Source organism: Xiphophorus couchianus, chromosome 15 (assembly GCF_001444195.1).
Source record: "Xiphophorus couchianus chromosome 15, X_couchianus-1.0, whole genome shotgun sequence".
Classification (NCBI taxonomy): Eukaryota; Metazoa; Chordata; class Actinopteri; order Cyprinodontiformes; family Poeciliidae; genus Xiphophorus; species Xiphophorus couchianus.
In genome coordinates this window covers 23160029-23184853 of record NC_040242.1, presented here as the reverse complement: position 1 = coordinate 23184853, position 24825 = coordinate 23160029, and the positions used below count along the sequence as shown (strand labels likewise).

The 24825-nt window shown below is 38.6% G+C and overlaps 1 protein-coding gene across 2 annotated transcripts in view; it reads left to right on the top strand.

Moving 5' to 3' along the window:
- Window positions 1-224: 224 nt before the first annotated feature.
- bach2b (BACH transcriptional regulator 2b) overlaps window positions 225-24825 on the top strand; it is an 83429-nt gene continuing 58828 nt past the window's right edge. The window contains exons 1-2 of one of the 2 annotated variants that reach the window (XM_028039867.1): window positions 226-524; window positions 16343-16478. In XM_028039867.1, the coding sequence (XP_027895668.1) occupies window positions 16440-16478 (39 nt within the window). In that variant the 5' untranslated portion in view covers window positions 226-524; window positions 16343-16439. Of the gene's footprint in view, window positions 525-16342; window positions 16479-24825 lie in introns of both variants that reach the window. The other variant, XM_028039868.1, reaches the window with a different exon arrangement.

Sequence of the window (24825 nt, the reverse complement as noted above, 5' to 3'; positions counted from 1 at the left end):
AGAGGGGGTCGCGCTGACGAACGAGGGGTGGGATTTGAGCTGGCGGCCAGCGGGGCGATTCTCGAAACTCCACTCCGTCCGTTCCACTGAGTACGCGCGCGCTTCCCGCCCACAGCAACGCAAAGCAACGCGCGCCTACGATGTTGTGAATGAGGGAGTGGGGTGACGTCAGCGGCCGAATGTCAACAATGTAGCCACTGAGAGTAGGCGTTCCAGTTGAGTGTAACAAACAGCGGAGACGGAGCGGCAAGCCGCGAAGGATCACACAGCGCACATTGCTACAGGCGCGCACGCGCGCGCACGTCAACAACAGACTGTAGAATTACAGACTGAGTTGTTTTTGTTTTTTTTTACGTCGTTCGTGTAATCGAGAAAAAAAAACACGCAAGTTGCGGCGACTAGAAGGGACTCACCTTCTGCAGCCGGGAAGCTTTGAGGAAACGACAAAGCGAGCCATCATGTGAAAGAACTTATATGGGAAACAGACAAAAGGGCTGGAAAACGAGAGAAATAGAAAGTAAAAGGTAAGCTAGCATGCACGTTTATTCACGCTTTTTCTGCCTTGTGTGCCTCCGGTTTTTATGTGCCAGCCTCCTCAGAATCTCTGCCTCAGAATGTATTGTTGATGCTGCCAAGACCGAGTTGCAAACTTGCATAAGTGTCAGAGACGTGGCCTCGAACCACGCGAGTTTTCGTTGAGTTTTGTGGACTAAAAAAAGGCACTTATAGAATTAAAAAAAGTAGAAGAGGGAAACCACACGCACGAATATTGAAAGCTTGGCGTGCGGTGCGAATATTGAAGGGTGTAATGTGTAGGGGTGTGAACGCGGGTTCAGGAGTGAAACACAACTCGGTACCACATCCTGTTGTGCTTTGAGTCAATTCTCCTTGAGCTCGGCGGCCGTTTTTCCTCTGTTTTAGAGACGTAGATGCGCTGGTGATCCCAGATCAGTGATCCTGGCAGCCGAATGCTTCCACCCAACCCGTGCAGCGTCACTGACCCTCCACCCCCTCTCACTTAATAAACGTTTAAGTTCACCCACACACTGATTTAGAATTATTCTTTTGCATTTTTATCTTTTAAAAGGATGTGCATTTAACGTTCTCCACCTCTTTCTAGTATGGTCACACACACACGCCCACCCATGCCCACACACACATTGAGGACTGAAAGCTATATTTGCTGCGTAAGGGCGAGCCTTGTTTGCTCCGACCGACTCATTTCAATCGTTTCTCTCCACTGGGTCGTTTCGGTTTTCTCCGCTGCGTTTCCTTTGATGTGAAGCAGATCTGGAGCAGGTCGCGACGCCCACGGCTGTCCACAAGCAGCCTAAGAAGCGGCTCTTTCTAAGGCAGCTACAAGCCGTGACTGTCAAAAATATGCGCCCATCTTGCATTGTCATGTGAGTGGATGCTGCAGTGTGGCTTCGTCAGTCCCCCCGTCAACCTCATCATGTTGTCAGGGATGGAGGGGGGAACGTGCTGGGATGCAAGACGCGCATAATTGATCATTTCTACAGTGTTTGGGAAGATTCTTTGTACTAAGCAGTTCTGTGTGAGATCTCCTCGTTCACACACTCCATAGGTTGAAATCTCGAATTGCGTTTGACTTGTGGTTTCCTTTTGTTTCAGAATAAAATAGAATATACTTTATTGATCCCCAAGGGGAAAGTGCTTATATGCTGACAGCTACTCCATCCAAAGTGTTAAATATTGGTAAATACAAATACAAGCACAAGCAATATAACATTTATATTGAAAATGTATATACATATACATAAGTGTGATATTGTAAATAATTTAAATATGACTAAATATAAAATAGATACACAAATAAAATAATAACAAGAACGCACAGAGGAATATATTATTCGACCAAGTTCAGATGTTGAGTGGACTGTGACGGCTTTGTTCACTTTGTTAGGGTTGAACACGCACGTGCACGCGCACGGACCGTGTGTGTGTGTCTGGCAGCAATGCCGTGTCCTCACTGGTTTTAGTGGGACATCGGTCTGTCTGCTGTCTGACCGGGTGGACGCGATGAAGGACCGGAGTGAAGCTGTGATACAGCACCGCCAGCAGCGGTGACATCCTCGGCATCCTTTGTCTGCTATAATGCTGATGCAACACAAGTGGCGAGAGGGGGAGGAGGGCGGGCGGGGGGCATCATCGCCCACCATCCTCCTCATCCTCCTCATCCTCATCCTCCTTTCATCACTCGCCGCATCTCTGCTCCGTCCTTTCTCCATTTAGATTCCACCTTCTGGTTCGTGGGACGCGCTAATAAGGATGTAATCAGTGTCATTTTTAAAAGGCAGCTGACGTAGAAAAACTTCACTGACATGGAGCTGGCTTTGCAGCACGTGCGTGGTGGCAGCGCTCATGCGCAGTTTCACGCACCGAGTCCTTTGTTCTGTACAGTAGCCCCCTGCTCCTTTCTTCTCTCCCACGCAGAGCCCATCCAGCTCCGTTACCCGGAGTGACTCAGGCAGGTTTAAATGTCAGTCATAGCCTGTTGCTATATTTGTGGTTTATATAGAAGAAACTGAATAAATGACAAACATATTTATCAATATGTTTTTATATTAACATTAATATAATGTCCATATGTGGGTAATTAGACATATTCCTGTTGGCTGATCATTATTGTGCTTAATCTGCAAAAACAATATTTTTGTACTTTTTGCTTTAGGAAATTATAAATACAGGAAAAAACTGTTCCAACTCAAAGCCAATTCTGTATCTTTAGTTCAGTGAAAATTCATTCAATTACAAGCAGTACTGTCAGATTCAGAGTTATTAACATGTTAAAGTCATTCATGGACTCAGCTTCAGGTCATCATGAAATTAGTTAAAACTTTAGTTTAAATCTTTAATTTGATCCAGTTCTCCAGAGCAGGACCGGCTCTGGATGGCTCCGTCTGCAGCTTCTTATGAGTGGAACATCTGATTTCCAGTCATTGAATCTGACTTCCCACAAGCTCACTGTCTGTTCTATACTTTGAAAAAATATTGACAGATCTGGAAGCAAAGCAAATCTTTAAATCTTTAAATAACAGCCTATAATTGTAATACTTTGAAACAAAAGGCACTGCATGTTTTTACAGAACAAAATTCACCAGTTGCATTGAATTGCTGCTGAGTTATTGCATCACTCACCTTGAATCTCTTGTTTTACCCCCTTTATAATTCTGTAATCTAAAGCTTTCGTCCAGTCAGGTGATCTGTCCTGGAATCTGGATGAAATTGATCTGAAGTTGCTCTGTTACCCCCCAAAAATATCTGGTTACAGGAAAACTGACAACAAAAGACAGGTTTGTGCATGAGTGCAAACAATTATTTGTAGCTTTATAGTTTTATTGGGGGCCCTGTATAAAACTTTACAAAGATAGATGAAAACTATATTCTTAGCAGTAAGTAGAAAGTTAGTGGAAACAAGACAGGAAATGTAAAACTCAAGACTTAAATTTTGCAAAAAGCACTTCCATGTTCCTTTTGTTCTATGAAACTTCTCCAATAGATGTTATATGCTGACAAATCATTTTTTACACATTCAGAATTTTTTAAATTAGTTTAAAAGCTGAACTTGCAACTAAAATCATTAACTTACAATGAAACATTATAAAGACAAACTGTTAAAGATCCTTTTGAAGTGATTTTGTTTTTCACTCATGCAGTAAGTTATTTTTCTATCTTTTGTTGATGAGGGAATTTAGAGAATGACTTCACTCTGGTTTAATCACCAACAGGTATTTGAAAAAAAAAAATCATATTTGTTGTAAACCTTAAAAAGCAAAATATGACTTCTATAGTTGGAAGTTACATCTCTATCTGCTTGAGAGTTTTTATTTTACAAAATAAACAGAACTAAACATGTTCTTTAATCTGAAGTACCTCTTCTTTTTTTTTTACTCTGGTCATCTACATGAAAAAAAACAGATAGTACATCCTTTAAAACAGATGAATAACAAGTTTGGACTTATTCACTACTATTATGTAAGCTCCATCCATTAACTGCGGCTTGGTTTGGGAACATTTCTCAGTCTGAGGGAGTTTTTTGGGGATCCTAGCATAACGAGTCCCTCAGGGCTGGCAGCTGGAGCAGAAATCCCACAAGGCAATAGCAATCTTCTAAGCTACCCTGCTGACCCACCACTTTTTTCAGTCTGTGCATGCTGAACTGGAGCATCCAGGGTTAGACCCCCCGCCCTCCACCAGGCCTCAACTCTCCACCCCTTTCAGTTATCTGCTGAGCCGGGTGATTCATGTTTTATGTTTCAAATTAAAACCATAATGAGTGAAGAAGCTCCTTGTGTTCAGAAGTAACCAAGCACTAATGGGTTAATGATTCATGAAATTGCAGCTGGAATAGATGTGACTGAGTGATATCTCCTGAATGCAGATGCATGTCACAACAAAACAAGATAGTCTCTAAGCGTGAATCGTCTTATTAAGTTGCTTTTTTTTTATTTTAAAAGGAGCAAAGTGTGACTAACCTGACTGAGAGGACCTTATAGAAAAAGTTGTACATTCAGGCACTGATTTTCCTCTTTTTCTGTGCTTTTTCTGTGGGACGCTCATCAACTCACGCTTAACATCCCAAATCAGTTCCTCAGCCTGGAAAGAGAGGTGGGTGGTGAGGTGGGGGGATATATTCCCCTAACTCCTCCACGTCAGCTTAAAGGCATGTCAGCCATGTGAGGATGGAGCAGGACTGTTGAGTGGAGCGTCAGATTCAGCACTTTACAACAGGAGCTATTGTTTCCCTTCTTGTTTCAGTACAGCTGTCCCTTCCTCACTTCATCATGTTGTGGCTGCTTCATCTTCTCCTGCCACCTCCAGTGGTGGTTTTGCTGGACACATAAAATCAGATTGCAGTGTCCCGGGTGGGCCCACATCCCTCCACTCTGCAGCTGTACGGTCTGCCTTTCTGTTTGCAGCCCAGCTCAGATACTTGCAGAGAAGCAGGCAGATTTCTTCTTGCTCTGTTTTGTTTGCTTGTTGTTTTGCTCTCATTGTATCTCAGAGATATTCAACTTGTGTAAATGATCTTGATGGTTCCATCAAACCTGCCTGATGGTCTCATAAGCTTGTTGCTCTGCCTCAGGTGGAGAGCATGACCTTCTCAACTCTCCCATGCATCTCAGTAAGATCAGGTCTTACTGAGCTAATTAAATGATGCACATCTGAACCTAATAGCTGAGGAATTCAAACACTGTAAAAGAGGTTTTTGTCAAAGTGACTCAAGATCTTCAAGTAGTCATGAGGGATCCTTCCCAGATATCATTAACTGTGGTGGGCTTTCCTGATTTTACTGGATTGTATTCGATCATGTCAAGGTGACGGAGATGGTTGGTCCAGGGTCAGTGTTCTACTGACCCTGGTGCAGTCACATGCTCAGCCAGAACATACTGGACTGGAAAGTAACAACATGAAGGGCTGTTCTGATTTCTCTGGTGATTGGTTGGTTTCAGAAGCCCACATATTTGTACATGTATAGATATATACCTGTATGTTTATGTAACTATGTGTGTGCAAATATGTGTGTATAAATGTATCAGTCTGGTTTGGAGCATGTAACACCTCTGACTGGCAATGCATAGAGAGACTGATTGGGACTGAGCTTCCTTCCATCCCTGACACCGTGCTGCCTGTCCGGGGCTCGGCCAATCACAAAGACCCTTCCATCCTCATATATATATATATATATATATATATATATATATATATATATATATATATATATATATATATATATATATATATATATATGAAAGGCTGAAAATATGCTTGAATTAGACTGGATTCTGAATGATCCACTGACTGAATATTGCAACATTTATTTATTTATTTATTTTTTATCAGCTGTGGAAATTTAGACCAATGGCTGTAAGGTGTGTTGTTCACCAGAGAGGCATTAAAACTCCAGGCTATGTCTGAATCATATTAATAGTAACCCGCTCACCTCCGGTGATGGAAGTGGTGCAAACACGTGTAGTTATGATCAACTCCACTGTTTGTTATCTGTGGCTGAGAAACATTAAAATTCAATCTTATGATCTAAGAAAAATGTCAGAGACTAAGGCAGCTTGTCCCTCCGTGAAATGTGTTTACTGGTTGAGGAAAGTCACAACAGCCTTCCTGTTCAGCAGATTAATGAGGAGCTGATCTTTTATAGACCTATTTTAGATGTGAAACTATGTTTGCCCACAACCTAACGTCTGATGTTTACTGGATTTGAGGGTTCTGCAATATAAACTTAACAGTCAACACATGATGTTTATGTTGCACAGAAGGAACACAGTGCGCCTATTTTAGTAATTAATGATGAAATGGATGAAACAGCTGGTAAAGAGCCAGAGAGGGAATTTTACAGTAAGGTTATCGTCTGAACTCTGATAGCTCACATGAGTTCATCAGCAGACAGGTACAACACAGCATCAATGTAGACACAGATAGGAAGAAAAATTTTACAGTAAATTTAACAGCTAAAGATGCAGCATTAATAACAGTACACGTTCAAACATAGCTTCCACCTGTTCTGGACTACAGCTGAAGACATCATCAGACTGGAAAAGTAGATCAGATCAGTGTGTCATGCTGTGGAACATACATGTCTGACTAACTTTAGATAATAAATTGCAGCCATCTTGTAGGAGACTATCCACAAACTCACAAGTTCAATGGATGCAAGAATTGTGCTGTGATATCAAAAAAGGGGTCCTATGTTAACATGTAATTCGGTCTGTTAAGATGTTTTTGATTGAAATAGCTTTTGATTTTAGTACATGTGACCACTTAATGCTGCACAATGACCGTTTGCAATCCTTTATAATCCATAAATTGTTTAGAAAATCTGCTGTGCATAATAATTTGGAACAGTGCATTTTGAGTTTATTTTTTTGAAAAAAAATACTGTTCTTATGGGGAGCTTTGTTCAGTAAAATTTGATTTATACTGAAATAGTTCATGACTTGAAAATTATACTGACCAACATTTGCATTGACCATTTAAGAAAATCTGAGAAAATATCACTTGAATAATAATTTGGAACATGGTGTAGTTAAAAATAATTTTTCCACAGTGATATTTTTGCTCATTTCCTAGAACCAAGATATATTTCTAAGACAAATAACTCAGAGGGTTATACTTATTGACTAATATGACGTTTGGGGCATATAGTTATTTTTATTCATGGAAACTGAAGTGTTTGAATGTTAAAAAATAAACTTGATTTAGCACATTAACGTTTAATGATAGACATGAACAGAGAACTCTTTATACATATTTAAATGTATCTAAATTTACGATAGGATGTCATATTGACATAAATGCCATAAAAAAAGACTGAATTAAAGATGAACATAAAAAGGCAGTGTGTGAAACATTATATATCTGTGAAAGCATTATATATCTGATTTCACAAGATTTCTTGTGATCTTGTGTGTTTATACATGTATGTATGTATGTATGTATGTATGTATGTATGTATGTATGTATGTATGCATGTATGCATGTATGCATGTATGTATGTATGTATGTATGTATGTATGTATGTATGTATGTATGCATGTATGCATGTATGTATGTATGCATGTATGCATGTATGCATGTATGTATGTATGTATGCATGTATGCATGTATGTATGTATGTATGTATGCATGTATGTATGTATGCATGTATGTATGTATGCATGTATGCATGTATGTATGTATGTATGCATGTATGTATGTATGTATGTATGCATGTATGTATGTATGTATGTATGTATGTATGCATGTATGCATGTATGCATGTATGCATGTATGTATGTATGCATGTATGCATGTATGCATGTATGCATGTATGTATGTATGCATGTATGCATGTATGTATGTATGTATGTATGCATGTATGTATGTATGTATGCATGTATGCATGTATGCATGTATGCATGTATGCATGTATGTATGCATGTATGCATGTATGCATGTATGCATGTATGTATGCATGTATGCATGTATGCATGTATGTATGTATGTTTCTTTGTGGAATAATCTCGGAAGAATGAGGAAATAGTCTATTTATCAGAGATCCTGACCAAAGTTTAATAATAATCTTAAAGTGTTTTTCTGATACTTGTCAAATCAATCACAACATGTGATCACTAAAGAAGTACTAAATTCTCCTTTGGGGTTTTCTATGGAAGTAAATGAAAAGCAAATGAAGTTACGACTAATCGACAAAAACGTTCCTATACATTTAAAAAAATTGGTTTATTTTTAAAATAAGAAAACCTGCAACTTTTGTGTGAATTTTTTAAAATATTACAAATGTGATTTGTCTAGAGCAACCTGGAATTTATATTGATCATGTTATAACCATGAGGTGGAGTTATGTTAAAATAATGAACTGCTAGTTTGACATCAGAAAGTGGTATCAGTTAAAGATCCCCAGTCTTCTTTTATCGCAGTTGGTCACAGTGGCAGAGTCATTTTCAAGAAATCAACCCAGGTTAATGTCTTTCAAATAATTACATTATTATTGTTATCATTCCTCAGAATTGCTGAGGTTATTCATATTAAACAGGGTTGTATTTCCAGTGTTGCCATATTTCAGGCAAACACTTCCAGTGTTTCACTTTAACCTAATCACACACACAGGCTTTATCTCTACAATCAGCTGTTTCACTCATTACAATGGCAGCTGGGTATTTTAATAAAGCAAGACAGAAGAACTTCAGTGTTGCTGTGAGGTTATGCTTCACAATCTATATAAAGAACAATTTCACCCTAACAGTAATATAATCTTTAACAACATCACTCTGTTTTTAAATTTAAGAATAAGTTTAAAATTACATCTTAACACTGACATGGCTTTGAAATAGTACCATTATAAATAAATGAATAAAGTAAAATTACATAAACATTTTAACTCATTGAATAAATTCAGTGACACAGTCAGGTAAATCACTAGAACTTGTTCTGTCACCAATGAAGAACTTATTCAGTGGAAGGGTGTTTGATTCAGAGCTAAATCCAGATATTGGATATAAAATAGTAAACACTTCATGTTTTAAAACATTAATCTGGCTTCAAGAGGCTTTGCAGAACCAAGACATTATTATTTTTTTCTGCAGAAATATGCAACCATTTGTCACAACAGATTTAAAAGTTCACCATCCTGTCACCTCAGTAGAATATGCCCCAAAAATGTAACAGTAATAGTTTGGGGCGATAACCTTTGAAATGTGATACAGTATATTTTCTGAAATAACATGTTACAGATATTTAAATAGGACTCACATATTTACCCACTATTAACCTTTTTTCTGTTAAAGTTCCTATTCATTTAAAAGATTAAATGAATAGGAACTCATCTTTTAGTGTTTCTCCTACCCTGCAATTTAAGATACAAACAAACATATGTATACAATATTCAGATTTTTCTAATTGTTTTTAGGAAGTAGCACTTTTTTTATTTCTTCAAGCCCCAAATAATTTGTATACAGCTGCTTTATATACACAACATGAAAATGATTTAGGTAATTGTGTGTTTCATTAGTGTGTGCTAAACTGTGTGAGCCTCATGCTGCTGTCGGATCATTGCTCCATGTATTCTGTCCTGTGAGTGTGTGCGGGGCGGCAGAAAGGCACAGACTGTAGGAATCAGCTGGTAAAGAAAACCCTGGCACCCCATGCCAATGTTTTAGTTCACTTGAAGAATATGATGCTTTACATTATTAAAATAATGTAAAGTAATAACATCATTAAAGTGTTATTATTTTGTTAAAACAGTTCTGACTATGGTGAGAGTACGGTACTTGTACCGGTAATACTTCTTTCTATTACCATTCCAAATATCCTTTAAATAGTTATTTGCTTTTTTATTGAAGGTTGAACAAAGCGTTACATTGATTTATCTTTGCTTTTATGTTATGGTGAAGAGAATTGCTGTTGAAATGTTGATTTGAGCCTTTAATGACGGAGAGGGAGCCGATGGAAGCGCTGTAGGTCAGAAACATCTCCTTCTGTTGTTGGGAAGTTTTGCAGCATTTTGTTTTTCTTCTCTTGCCTGTAAATAAGATATTAAATATACAGAAAATGTTATGCAGACAAATAGAAATTAAAAAAATAATTGTTTGCAGATAAAGTGTGCAATCAAGCATGATTGTACATTTAGATCTGAAGGCATCCGGCTCTATTTATTTTTGACAAACTGGAACTTTGAAAGCTGCTTGTGCTGCTTTTGTCAGTTAAACAGCTTCCTGCTGCTTCAGCCGAGCCTCTCTTATCACCCCTACTAGGTTTGCACCTGACAGCAGATAGGTATTAGCCAATGGTCAATAACGTTTGAGTTTCTTAAAATAAACACGTCTGATTGAAAAGTGATAGTTTCAGCGTGGTTTTCTCCACTTCTGCACAGGCAGGGGAAAGCTGCCGTGTTTTTTCCTCTGAAGTGTGAGATCATATCCTTCTATATGGCTCTCTTTTGTTCTGCTCACTGACATCGCACAGAGAACAATGAAACAGTAAGATGCTTGTCAGTAATGGTGCAATCATCAGTACATTCTTGCTTTTGCAGAGAGATTTGTTTAATATTTATTTGGTGCATAATTATGTGTAATAAAATAATATATAAATATTATTTATGTGTAATAAAAAATATTTATCTACCTAACTATTTATATATAGATAGTACATAATCTATCTATTATGTACTATATGCATACATACATACATGTATGTATATATACATATAGATGTATTTATATATATATATATATATATATAAATACATCTTTTTCTTTTTTTTCCTCTGAAGTGTGAGATCATATCCTTCTATATGGCTCTCTTTTGTTCTGCTCACATATATATATATATATATATATATATATATATATATATATATATATATATATATATATATATCTACAGATATATAATAGAGGCCCAGATCTACCACACCAGACAAGACCCAAGGTGTAGGTTGTGCAAGGAGGCCCCTGAGACAGTCCAGCACATAACAGCAGGGTGCAAGATACTGGCAGGGAAAGCGTACATGGAACGACATAACCAAGTTGCAGGCATAGTGTACAGAAACATCTGTGCAGAATATGGACTGGAAACCCCGAGATCAAAGTGGGAAACACCCCCAAAGGTGGCGGAGAACTCCAGAGCTAAGATCCTGTGGGACTTCCAGATCCAGACAGACAAAATGGTAATGGCGAACCAACCAGACATTGTCGTAGTGGATAAACAACAGAGGAAAGCCGTTGTGGTAGATGTAGCAATACCAAGCGACTGCAACATCAGGAAAAAGGAGCACGAGAAACTAGAGAAATACCAGGGCCTCAGGGAGGAACTGGAGAGGGCCTGGAAGGTGAAGACCACAGTGGTGCCTGTGGTCATCGGGGCCCTCGGGGCAGTCACCCCCAAACTGGACCAATGGCTACAACAGATCCCAGGAACAACATCAGACATCTCAGTCCAGAAATGTGCAGTCCTTGGCACAGCCAAGATACTGCGCAGAACCCTCAAGCTCCCAGGCCTCTGGTAGAGGACCCGAGCTCAGAGGATAAGAACCACCCGCGGTGGGTGAGAAGGGATTTTTTTATTTATTATATATATATAATACAATATATTATATATATATAGATATATATATATATATCTATATATATATATTTACTGTATATATATATATATAGTATATGGCTGCACAGTGGCGCAGTTGGCAGCACAGTTGCCTTGCAGCAAGAAGGTCCTGGGTTTGATTCCCAGCCCAGGGTCTTTCTGCACGGAGTTTGCATTTTCTCCCTGTGCATGGTGGGTTTGTCCTGTTTGTCTCTGTGTTGCCCTGTGACAGACTGGCGACCTGTCCAGGGTGACCCCGCCTCTCGTCTGGAATGTTAGCTGGAGATAGACACCAGCACCTCCCGACCCCACTAGGGACAAGGGTGTTATGTGGTGTGTGGGTGTGTGTGTTTACTAAACCTGTGACATTGTACAGATTAATTCCACACAGAATGATGTTTTCCCACCTTTATTTCTTATGAAGGTAATTTTTTGTTTACAACAATGAAAACTTCACATTTAATATTTAAATTAGGCTTGGGTTTTGATTAAAATTTTTAATCCATCCATCCATTGTCTGCTCACCCTCGTCCCTAATGGGGTCGGGAGGGTTGCTGGTGCCCATCTCCAGCTACGTTCCAGGCGGGAGGCGGGGTACGCCCTGGACAGGTCGCCAGTCTAAAATTTTTAATCAGGATCTCCAATTAATTATTCACAATGAATCCCATTTTAATCAAAAATTATATGTATGCAAAATAAGGAACATTCTCTATTAAAAAATCTTTTTGCTGCTACATTATTGAGTAAAGAAACATATGAGCTCAACAGCAAATATATTTATTGCTTTTAATCTGTTCTAATCTGCTCCATCAGATTGGATCAGATTCTTTCTATTCAGCCTCTCAGAGTTTCAGGAACTCCCGGTCATTCATGGAGCTTCTTTACAAATGTGACTGTGGATGTTAGCATTGTGGATGTCTGTGCTGATGTTAGCATTGAGATGCTTTTTCAGGCCAGAATAGCTTTGTTGATAGACTAACTTCTTTTACCACAACTTGAAGTCTTATCCAGCGTCCCATCAGGTCGTTTTTTGAAGCAGAAATGAACCCCAGTCGTCCATCGCTGCTGTTTGCTGGTGTTGCTTGTGTGTCAGATTTATACACAAATACAAAGATTTTGTTTGGAAGTTTTGTAGGTGGAACAAATGTGATTAACTGAGTTAAAAATTTGAACGTGTTAGGATCTATGTTTGAATTAATCAAATGAACAAGTTAAAGATACATCCCTTATTAGAATATAACATCACACCAATAAAAATATTTTTTAACACAGAAATATAGGCTTAGTGAAAAGTATGTTTAAAACCCACAATATGCAACGTGTAGCAGTCTAGCAAAAAAGTCTTCCCATCAGTGATGTTGTTGAAGCAGTGAAGTGTAAAACAACAAAGCATGTTGAGTGTGCGGTTTGGTAAAGAAGTGCAGCTGTACAAGAGAAGAAGAGAGTTGGGGGGAGAGAAGGGGGGGCATCCTGTGAGACTAGCACAGGTGGTTGGGGTGGAGAGGTGGTGGTGGGGAGAGTTGGCTTAGTGGTGGGTGGGAATGAGGAGGCTGTGGGCGTGGAAGAGCAGTAATGAGCCCACTTCCTGCACCGAGCCCCTCGCAGCACTGTAAACCTGTAAGCTCACAACGAGATCAGCAGGATTTGCTGCCTGTGGCTTTTTACCATTTTCAACACGCAGCCCCAAGTTCTCTGAGATCAACTTTTCCCTTTGTGTTTCTGTCTAAGCAAGAAACAATAAAGCAAAAAAGGGAAAAAAATCATTCTACAACAAGAGGAGTAGATTTCATGTATGAGGAATTTAAATTGGGAAAGGTTCTGGTCTGTTTCCTAGTTTTTCCTGAACTAAACTGAACCAAGATACCGAGTCTTACTAGGAACATGTGAAGTGAACCTATGGGTTGAAGTCCAAACCATAATGTCACAATAAAGTCATGGATGAGATGGCAACATTTTATACAATCTGTTGTTTTAAAAATGGATGTATGCATAATAAAAATTGATCATTTTTATTATGCATCTATAATCTTTAATAAGTCATAATAATTTACTGGTTCCCAAAAACTGCTTTCAAAATATCATATACATATATTTTTCTACTTTAAACATGCCAGTCTCTGGAAATTACTTCAACCTGAAATATTCATGCTATATGTAATTATATCGTTGGTGGTTTTGACATTTAAAAGTTAATACATCATGTATGTTTAGTAAATTCGACAATTTCAAAAATGCTTTAATAATTTCCGTAAAATACATTTCTTGGAATCTTTGCTTATTAAAATCAAAATGTGTTAGTGATTGGCAGCTGGGTTGATTTTGATGCATCATTATTTTTTCAGTAGTTCCAGATTTTAAAGAACTCACACTGAAGGTCTGAAGAAAACAAGCTTTAAGCCAGTCAGCTTTGTTGGTTTGGTTGTGAGATGAGTGATGCAGGTCAAATGAATTTTTTAAGAATAAGCTGAAGACACTTTTAGATTCATTTACTGGTTTGATTGCATTTTTATTGTCTTTTACTTATTTAGCTTTTATTTAGTGTCTCTTCCTAATGTTTGCCTTGCAGAAAAATAAGAAATGTTTCCCATGTTGATAAAGTCATTTAGTGGTTTTGCTCCTGCTTGGTTAGAAAAATGGGGTCCAGTGTAACCGGAAAAAAGGTCATGGATGAATGCTAGCAGTGGGCTAGCTATCACAGAGAATTATTTTATTTCATTCACTCAATAATGAATATGAAGAGTTTATGTAACAACTAAATGAAATCATGAACGAAAATGATGAGCAACAGAAAAAGTTGTCCATTGAGTACTACACCAGATATACCCGCCAAAGCCCCACTGCCCCACTGCCCCACCCCAAACAACTGACAATGTCTGACTGCAAGGACCAGCAGGTATGGATAACAGATGGGGAACAAAAATATCAGCTCTAGTTTGACAGTTGTTATTTCTGGAGTGAACTTTGTAGTACCAAAAAGAACGGAGAAGGAAAAGAAAAATTAGGATTCTATGACTTCCTGGTCAGCTGGGGCATTTACCCTTCTGCCCCCTCACATGCTGCTGTGTTCAGCTAGCTGCCCAGCCGGTGGCATTAAGGGCAGATGGAGAAAGGTCAAGCAGACTCAGGCATCTAAGGTCCTCTGTTGATGTTGAGTCACTGCTGAGTTCCACGTCAGCGTCAGAACAGCTCTGTGTGGACACCTGTCTGCTTCTCCCTCTGACTTTTATACACTTTTCATATTTGATCCAAAATTGAAAATGACACCACATCCCAGCTGGTCTCCCTCACGATTGGTTCTTAGCATTCAAGCAGCTTGGAAGCATTCCAGCTGATCTACAGCTGGTGAAATATGTGTGAGAGTGGTACCTCCTTTTATTTTTCTTCTTGTTTTATTCTCATCTTGTCCCTGGTTTCTCTTTTTTCTTTCAACAAATACTACAGAAATGCAGCACAGCAGCTGATTTGTTATTGGAACTGAGTAAACTGTGATTATCAGCTTTTACTTGTAAAAATTATCAACAGTCAGTTTGAAAAGCAAAACTGAAAAAAATCATTTTAAAAAATAATTCATGCATGAATTGTATTTCTTTGAAAAATACAAAAATAATTAATAAAATAACAAACCTTTCAAAATCTGTTCTCTTTTAAATTATGCTGTTTTCTTATATTTTTAGTTTAAAACATAAAAAACATGAACTGATATTTATAGTGTTTTAATCCAGCCTCCTTACTAAGGATTTATTTATACAGTTTAAAAGGTTTTTAAAAAGTTTTATCTTTTTACAGTTCTGATAAAAATAAGAGCATTTCATGTACATAATCATTTTGTTAAAAATGTTTTTTTTATTTCCAGAAATATAACATGCCCTGGCAGTGTGTCTGGGGATTTTTTGTTTGTTTTTTGCGATACATTTTAGATAGCATGTCTTATACATTATTTTCCTTGAGCATTGCTCTTTCTAAATTATTTAATTTTATTTTGAGTTTTATGCATTATTATTTTTAAATACTTAACAATAAATAGCTAAAATCAAAAAACTGTGCTGCAAAATGTGGGAAAGTTTTATTTCATAAGGAATTCAAAGCTTTTGTTTGAAACGTATTATTTTAAAATACAATTGCAAGGATCATGTGTTTGTACTTTCTGTAGTTAACAAAAATATGTTGATTAGATGAGCTTTAAAAAGTTAATAAAATTAGAAGGAAAGAAAGAAAGAAAGAAAAAGAGGAAAATAAGGAAGGAAAGAGTCTGGCATGTTTTAGTACAAAGAAATCTTACAGTATTTTCTGCAGTTCAGTTTTCCATCTATAACGCAACAGACTTATTTTAATTGATATATTTTACCCTGAAGAAAAAACAATTCTGCTTTATTTTAGTCACCCAGTTAAAGAAAACCTAAAGTTCTGTTCTTATTTTTTAAAAACCTTTTGCTCTTATTTTTACTCCTGAAAGAAAGTGTTTAATTATATTTATTCCTTTTTTTGCAGCATGATTCTGTCGGATTTTTTTTAGTATGTCTGTTTTTTAATAAAAACCAATAATTTCCCCCCTCTCCCCCCCGGCCCCCTCCAGTAGAACACACTGTGTCTTTTTGAGTTGCCTAATGTGATGGGAAGTGTTCTTGTAAAATGTCTGACTTGAGCGTGGCGCACATGTTTGCGCAGCTTTCATGTGAGAAGGGATGAGTAACTGTGGATGATAGGAGGGTCTGTGTTGGTGCTGCAGGGCCGCCCTCCCCACGCTGCGCTGAGCTGCCAATCATCTGTCCCACCTCGGATCTTTCTGACTGACAGTGATGTGTCCTCACGCTGCTCGTGGATAAATGATCACTAATCAGCCCCCGAAGATGAAGGACAAGTCTGTAAGTAAAACAAACACTTTCTATGCTTCACAAGGTTTGTTTCTACATGTCAAAACCTGATTTGTTTCTTTGGCAGGAAGGCTGTTTTTTCCTGTTGTGGTTAGGCTGTGTGAAGGCATGCTGACAAAACACAAACAAAAACTGTGCTACTGCTGCACACATCTTCATTACTGTTCAATAGATCTTCTTTATTCACACAGCGGCAAAATTTCCCATGACTTTTATACTGTTAGATGTTCACACAAATGTGTTATTGAGAGAAAACTATTTTTAAATTAAATCACATCAGATAAAGTCGCCAGGAAAGAATCAAGCCCACATCCATGTTGTTAACGACAGCAAAAACTACATTGCTCAAAACTAATGAATGCTTGGCAATGTGTGCGTTTCCATTTATAACTAACTGTTGCAAAGGAAATAAAGCTTCCTTGTCTGACTTCCTTTGCAGGTGCTATAGCACAGTCTGTATTATAGTTAATTTTTAATGATAATTCATCCACAGCTTTCTCTGCTCTGCCTGTGCGGTTGTTTGAACATGTCCCATAATAACGCTCTCTGTAACACCAGTCCTACAGTTTCACCCTGTCTGTCAGAAGCGACAATCAAGCAGATCTGGAGAAGCTTTTAAAAGAGAAAGTACCATTCTTTGGTGATCTTCTGTGGAAACGTTCATGTTCTCTTAACTACACAAAGTGAGGACTACGTTTTTCTTCATAGTCTTCAAATAAACACCAGGTGGGGGTGGGGGTGGGAGTGTGTGTGTGTATGTTGTGATGCTGGTGAGCCATGGTTTGTGGTACAGTGGAAGTTGTAAAGATTAAGTGCAGTAGTAGGACCAGAAGTTGTGACAGTGCCCAGAGCACGTGGAGCAGTTGGTGTCTGTGGATCCCGCTCTGACACCTGCTCAGTCTCTGCTTCTTTTTACACTAAAGTTTATTAAGAGCAGATGAAATATATGTTTTTGTTTTTGCTTCTGCCAACAATTGTACTCATTATTAAATATTTGGAAAGGAGATAGAGAGATAGTGCTACTTGGGTCAGAACAGCACATTGATGCCGTCAGCAGCAGGTGATGGTATGATTGGGTAAACAGACCAACACTGGGGAACGGGTTCTTAAAAATCTTAAACTTTAAGGGACCTGAGAATGTAAAAATACCAGACTGAGCTTTAAGACTCAGTTTTATTTATAGTATCTGGGTTTTGTTGTGTACATTTGTCTACAGTACACTGCCACTCATCCAATAGATGATTAATTTTCTATATTTCAATATATACTAAAATTTAGGAAACCTCCTGGTTCTTCCACAAAATATTGGTTTCTGAACTCCTCCTTAGTGAAAATATTAGCATTGTTTCTAAATGAATATCAACTTGTTTTCTTTGCATTATTTGAGGTCTGAAAGCAAATTTCACCATTTCTCATTTTCTGCAAATAAATACAAAATTTTTTACTTGGAATTTCGGCGACAGGTTGTCAGTAGTTCATAGAATAAAAGAACAATGTTCATTTTACACAAACATATACCTATAAAAAGTAAAATCTGAAGTTTCTTTCCCCAGAGCCGTATCTGTACCAACTTTGCACATCTAGAGACAGAAATGTTTCCTTATTCTTCTCAGGTCATGTCTGAACTTGAATGTTCAAACTGCAGATGACAGTTTAATTTAGGTCTGGACTCCTGACTGCTGTGAACTGAACCACTCTATGGTAGCATTCGCAGTATGATAATCTAAATTTAAGTCTAGATTTTTTTTTGTTGTTGCTGCAAATGAACCTAAAAAGACTGAAAAGTGTCTTAAAGAATTATTCAAGCAATGGAAATGAAGGGAATGTAACGATTATTGATAAACGTATTTCAAGTGTCATCGCATTTTTCCTGTACAGACATATTTAAAAATTTTGAATATTATTGAAGAGCCCAATTATTTCACCACTAAGCAAAACACATTATTTAAATTAATTACTCAGTGATGGATGTTTGAAAGCCTTTACTTCTGTTGATTATGATTTTCCACTTACAGCTAATGGAAACATGACATTTAACATGAGAATATGACATCAAACAAAAAAAACATCAATAATTTTTAAAAACAGAAATGTGGGCTTAATGAAAAGTATGTTTGATACCTCCGTAAAGGCTGTTTTTTTCAAAAGATATTTTTAACCTGACAAACGAGGCTGATTGAGACATAACTTCTAATTTATTGAACGTGAGGTAATATTCAGGCAGTAGTAGATCTTACAGCAGTAGATATCCACACCAGACAGATTAAAATCTCCAACAAGTTGAAGGTCACAGAAAGCGTTGGAAACAGATATGAGAAACAGGAGGGATGAACTTGGACTTATTACAAATGATATTGTCATCACAATTCAATACAATATCACCATTGCATAATTTTGTATTAATAGGCTTTGGATTGTTAAAGATATATTCTAAAAACGACCTAAATAATTCAGTTGGGAAGACTGGCAGGAACATGTCATCAGCATATAAGAATATTATGTACCCCTGTTTTCCCTGTTCTGTATGATTTTATCATAGCTATACCCAGAATCCCTCTGGCTAATATAACATACTGACGTCTTCACAGGTAAACGATATCTGGATCTATCACTCTCTAAATACAGATTGTGATAAAACATTGATTAAATACAACCATTTTTTTCTGCTACATGTTTCTTGAGTGTCCAGTGATGCTGCTGCTGTATCTCTGCCATAAACGTTTCGATGATTTATATAGATAACTCACCCTTTATTATGAAACACGTGGCATTTTTGCACCAAACTGCGTTGATTGCTATGAATTAGGCATGGGATGGAAAGAGGAAGTGTCCTTGCTGAGTTTTGCAGAGTATTGTGTGTGTAGACATATTACCCAATTTTTTTTATATTGAGCCAATTTTAAGTGGCTCTTCATTTTTTTTTTTTTTTTTGCCTGAAGTGGTACTTAGGTTTATGCTTTTATGAGAATCAAATAGTGTTTAGCTCTGTTCTAAGTTGTGTTTGATCATTTCTGAAATGGAGCTAGTTTTCTGGATGTAGGAGTTGATTTAGTTTATTTAGTATAGTTCAGTGTCAGCAGTCAAACATTTAATTTCAAACCTGTTGCTGTGTTATGAACATTCGTGACTCCATAACATAGAGTTTTGACTCACATGTGGATCCAATAAAGAAGGACAACTAAAGCCCCTCCTCCTCCTGTCTTTGTAAAAACATGGGAGGAATGCAGCTCTGACTCAGCAGGTGTTTCACAGCAGACATTTTGGCTTGTCACCACAGGAAAAGCACATTTGTTTCTCATGACACAGAATGTATCTGCATTCCTTCCACTTGAGATAGCCTCACAGTGCTGATGTGTAGCTTGGAACATGTTGCAACACTTTGGAACATGGCCATCTGAAAAGCAAAATGCTCTTCATCTTTGCTCCTCCAGAATTAAATGTCAATCAGGACAACGCTCCTAATCCAGTTTAGTCAGTGATACCCTCAAATAGGGATTTACCTCTGAACTCCAGATAAATGATCATACAGCTTGAATTCCCTTATATTTGAAGGCTACCATGTCTGTGGAAAAAAGGGGGAAGAGTTGGTGTTTTAATGTAGGACAGACGAGTATCAGTTGTGGAGGACTGCACTAAAAGTGAAATTGAAAACACTTTTATATCAGATTTAAGACGACGTCCATGTGAAACACATAATATTCTGCAGAAAGAGCAGGAGCTGTAAGAGGTTCGTGAGCTGCCTGCCTTCAGATCCAGACACAGTTTCATTATTTACACATGACCCATGTCTGAAAGTTTAAGAGCTATTCCTTGTTGCCTGGGTTAATGCGAGGCCCCTCTGAAGTATCTGCGTTGAACTGTAAGAGCCTGTCTGCTTCCCATAATGCACCAGCCCATCTCCTGCCTGGTGCAGGCAGTGAAAGAGGCCATTGTTTCTGTCACTGTGAGGCATATTGCATACACTTATAACACAGAGTGGGAGAAATGATTCCCATTATACCTCTGGAATGTTTTTGAATCAATCAGTCTGTATGGATAAATGCTCTTTTATACAGAGTTTAATCTATAAATCCATCATTTACAAAAGTTTTTGCCTCCATGTTTCAGAGAAAAGAACAGAGGACTGTTCTCTATGCTATAAAATAATTTGGTAAAAACAGAATTGTGACTTTTTGTAAGCAAAAGGATAACAACTTAATGCTATTGTTCTAAGGTGAATCTCATCTTTAGTGTGAGTGAAAACCACATGCAACCTTCTCTCTTTTGCAAAAAAAGAAATAATAAAAAAGCTTTGATTATCTCTCCCTGTAATTCTCCTCTCACACTGATCTGGATGATGTGTCGCTAACATCAGCTGGAAAAGCTTGCAGTTCCTCTCATGGATTTTTCCAGCATGATGTAATGTTTTGCTGATTCTCCAGTTATAATGCCATGTGCAGTGATATTCAAAACTAAAGAAATATCCTGGACTTTAAAAAGTGAATTCTCTCGACTCATTTATGCTTCACAGACCACACAAACCCTTTCAGCCCCCAAAACATGGCAATTGTGTGCTTTGACATGCGTGAGAAGATTTGACTGTCCATGTTCTCAGGTTACAGCACATACATTCTGTTCAAAAATAAGGCTGATCCATTTGTGGAAAAAATAATCTATCCAGGCCAAGAGAGACACAACAACTACTAGAGGTGTAAACGAAGAACCCTGTGCACCGATCATGAAACACAGCCTTATCCGTCAGTGGTGAATCTATTTTTACCCTGGCTGTATCACATATCACGTCTTGCTCCTTTGTTCAGGGCCGTGGGATATTTCGGGACACTCTGATAGATCTCAGATAGTGCAGGAGTCAATGAGATGTGGAACCTCACCACGTCAGTTTATATCTTCCTTCAAGCATGTGTAAGGTGAGGTGAAACCCAAACTGCCATTGACCTAATATGGAAATGTTCTTTTCTATTCTAGACTTTCACCAGGCCAATGGTTCTTACTCCATTAAAGCACCAGGGTTGGAAATTTGCAGCGTCACCGTATGAAACTGAAGGAAAATGAGCAGGTTTTATATGGGTCACCTTGTAATGAAAAGGCCTGTTATATAGTTTATCAGTTCATATAAAACCGACAGTCCTCTCCAATAGAGTGCTATATACAACATGAATCCTTAACATTCTTTTAAATAACTATAAGCCCAAGTAAATATACTAAGCTGTTAGAACAAGAAGAAGAAAAGCAGTGCATTGGGTGTGGTGGTGGTGTAGGGGCAGAGCGTGTGACCCATGTATGGAGGCATCAGTTGTCAACATGGCCATCACAGGTTGGAGTTCTGGCCCAATGACCTTTGCCACATGTCTCCTCTCACAGTCTGCCTTCCTCTTGACTCAATGTAAAGAAAAGGCCACTAGAGCCAAAAACATCCTTCAAAAAAGTTGCATAAAAGTTTGCATAAAAAATAAATTAGTCTCTTGATTTTGCTCATAAACCTTCAACATTTGTAGACGGATGAGGAGCTTAACAGTTGTCGTGTTCATAGATTGCTGCACCTGAGTTGTTGGTTTCTGCTGCTCCTCCAGGGTTTCCATGATGCTCCCATCCTTGGCCTATCAGTTTACATGACCTTTCTGTGTTGGAAGGTGGGCAGTTGTTCCCTTATGCTTTAGTATTTATGATGAATAGATTAAACAGAGTTCTGTGAGATGTCTAAACCTGGCATATTGTTTTAGAACTTGGTTCTGCTTTAGATCCCTCCTTCCATTTGTCAGTATCCTGTCTGCTATGTTGCTTGGTCTCTGAGGTCAGAAACAAAACAGCTGCATTTATACCAAGATGATATCAAACCCGGATGAACCCTGAAGACAGTTCCTCAGCAATCACCAGAGGTTTGAATTAGTCATTACTCTTATGTTACCCTCCCACCTAACAGTTAGGCACTATGTTGTTTATTTCTCTGTCACATAAAATCCCAGTGCCATGCAATGTTTTTGGTTGTAGCACAATAAACCGAGAAAGGAGATGATAATTTCTGTAAACCATGTTGCTGGTTAGTACAAACCAAAAGGCCGAGAAGAATTCTGCAGGCTCACCCAAACTCAAGCTACTGCTTTAATAACTTTCATAGGCAAATGTATGTTCTTCTTTCACTGCATGTGTGTTTCACTTCTACCATCTCATTAATGCAACTCCAGAATGAGCAGAATGAGAATGATGACAGCAGCAGCAGTGCTTATTATCCCATTCGGAAAAACAGTTGGAAAGTGATTTGTTGAGTTCAGAGAGTAAAAGCCCGCAGACTCCCCTCATGCTGGGTTTGTTTGGGTTGGGCTCTGATCCTCCATTCCAGTCAGTTTCTGTGCAACTGTTTTCCTCTGATTCTTATGCAGTTATGAATGTGGTGGGGGAAAGTGCGTGGGGTGGGGCAACAAAGGATGATAGCACAGGAATTCACGCTGTGTTGGGTCTTCTTGGATTTTGCTCCGTTCACCATTTTTACCATAGAATATAGAGAGGGGGTTGTTTGCTAGTGAAACCCTGTTCTCCCTGGGCTCTGAACACAAGCATTTTTCAAGTCTTGAAGACCTGGAAGACCTGGAAATGATGTGATCTTTTCTTGGTAGAAGCGCCGCAGAGTCCGTTCATTCACTTCTCAAGGGCCCCCTTTGGCTTTTATTTTGAGCCAGAATCCATCAGGGATCCATCAAGTAAAGGGCTGCATTCCAGGTCTTTTCCACAAAGTCAGTCTTCTCTTGCTCTGTTAAGAGTAAACTCTGCACAGCCCCTTACTCAGTGCCCGAGGTTTGTTGAGTCATGTGAGATCATGTACACAGAAACACAGGAGAGGTGGGGGCTGAAGGTGGAGGCAGCAACTGTGGCCAGCTTGGTAGAGGTAGTGGGTGGAGTTGAGGACGGGGGGAAGCAGAGGAACTAAAAGTCACAGGCCAGCAGACGTGAGAACATGCTGCTGCTAGCTTTGTATAAGGTAATGTCTAGCTAGCATGTTGGGTGGGACGGGTCCACTGATTTATTTTAATACACTTACAGCTCTGCCAGTGGGGGAAGGGATGTGGAGCCTGCCAGTTCATCTGGGGCCTGCTGTCACACCTCGGACAGGACAGGACTTATTAGTTGAAAAACTCACCACAGAGGAATAAAAAAAGCGTCAAAAGAGGCAAGTTTGGTTCCAAGTTCCGACTTTTCATCTGCATGATGTGGATTGCTGTTAACGCTGCTGGGTCTCAGCCAGGCAACTTCCTGTTACACATGCATGTTTTGAGTGCATTTCCTCGCAGGAAGGCTTAGATTTAGCACTCCAGTCTGTTTAGTATTGCAGTGATATGGAATGATGAGCATGGGGTTGGGAATGTGGGCTTGATTTCTCTGTGATTTGTCCAAAAAAAACAATAAGAGATCAGTTCCTAAAAGGCATTATTCTGACACAATACCCTGTGAATATTCTCATGTTGCGTTTATGTTACTCTGTGTTTCATTCAAACCAGCACCTGCTTTACGTTACACACATTCCCAGCTGGCACATGTGTAATCTCTCCACCAAGACAGAGGAAGACAGCGGGGGTACGATGATAGTAACTTTCATGCTGGAGTTTAGTTGAAGAAGAAAAAGGAGAAGTTGGAGCTGTAAAAGATAACCTCCTGCCTCATGCAGTCAGGCTGGTAGGCAGAAGAAATCCCATCCAACTCCTCTGACTCTGGTCATTCTGAGAGAAGAAAAAGAGCAAATCAAGAAGAAAACTGATACATGAAATCACAACAGTTTAACTGATTAATAAAATGAGGATAAAGCCAGATGAGCTTGTAGAAAGCAGCCCTGAAATACATAAGCAATACATGCTGTTCTATTGTTTATATGCACCCGAATTTCCATAATAACTGGTTTCATTTTTGCCCACAGATGTTAGGTAGAAATGTATACTTTAAGACACATGTTTCAAAATACTCCACAATAATTCATATTTTTTGAGAAGTAATGCTACTCAAGGGAAAATGTATGTCATTATTAAATTAAAAAACTAGCATTCACAGAAACTACAAAACGCACTTCATCACAAGCTTGATTGGTTTGTTTGTGAATGAGCAAATGTAGATTAAGGAGGGTCTGAGTTCAGGGGAAAGGAGCTTTGGTGTTGTGGAGGTTAAAGCCTCTGCAGAGTTCTCCACTTTGCTCTGTGTGGCACTGCATTGTTCCTTAGTGTGCTGCTCCTTCAATGGACAGGCAGCCATACTGGATGTTTCCCACACATACACACACCTCCACCATGCGCCCCGGAGGCCCAGCACCCCACTGAACGTCCCCATCAAACAGTCGATGCATGCAGATTCCCACTGT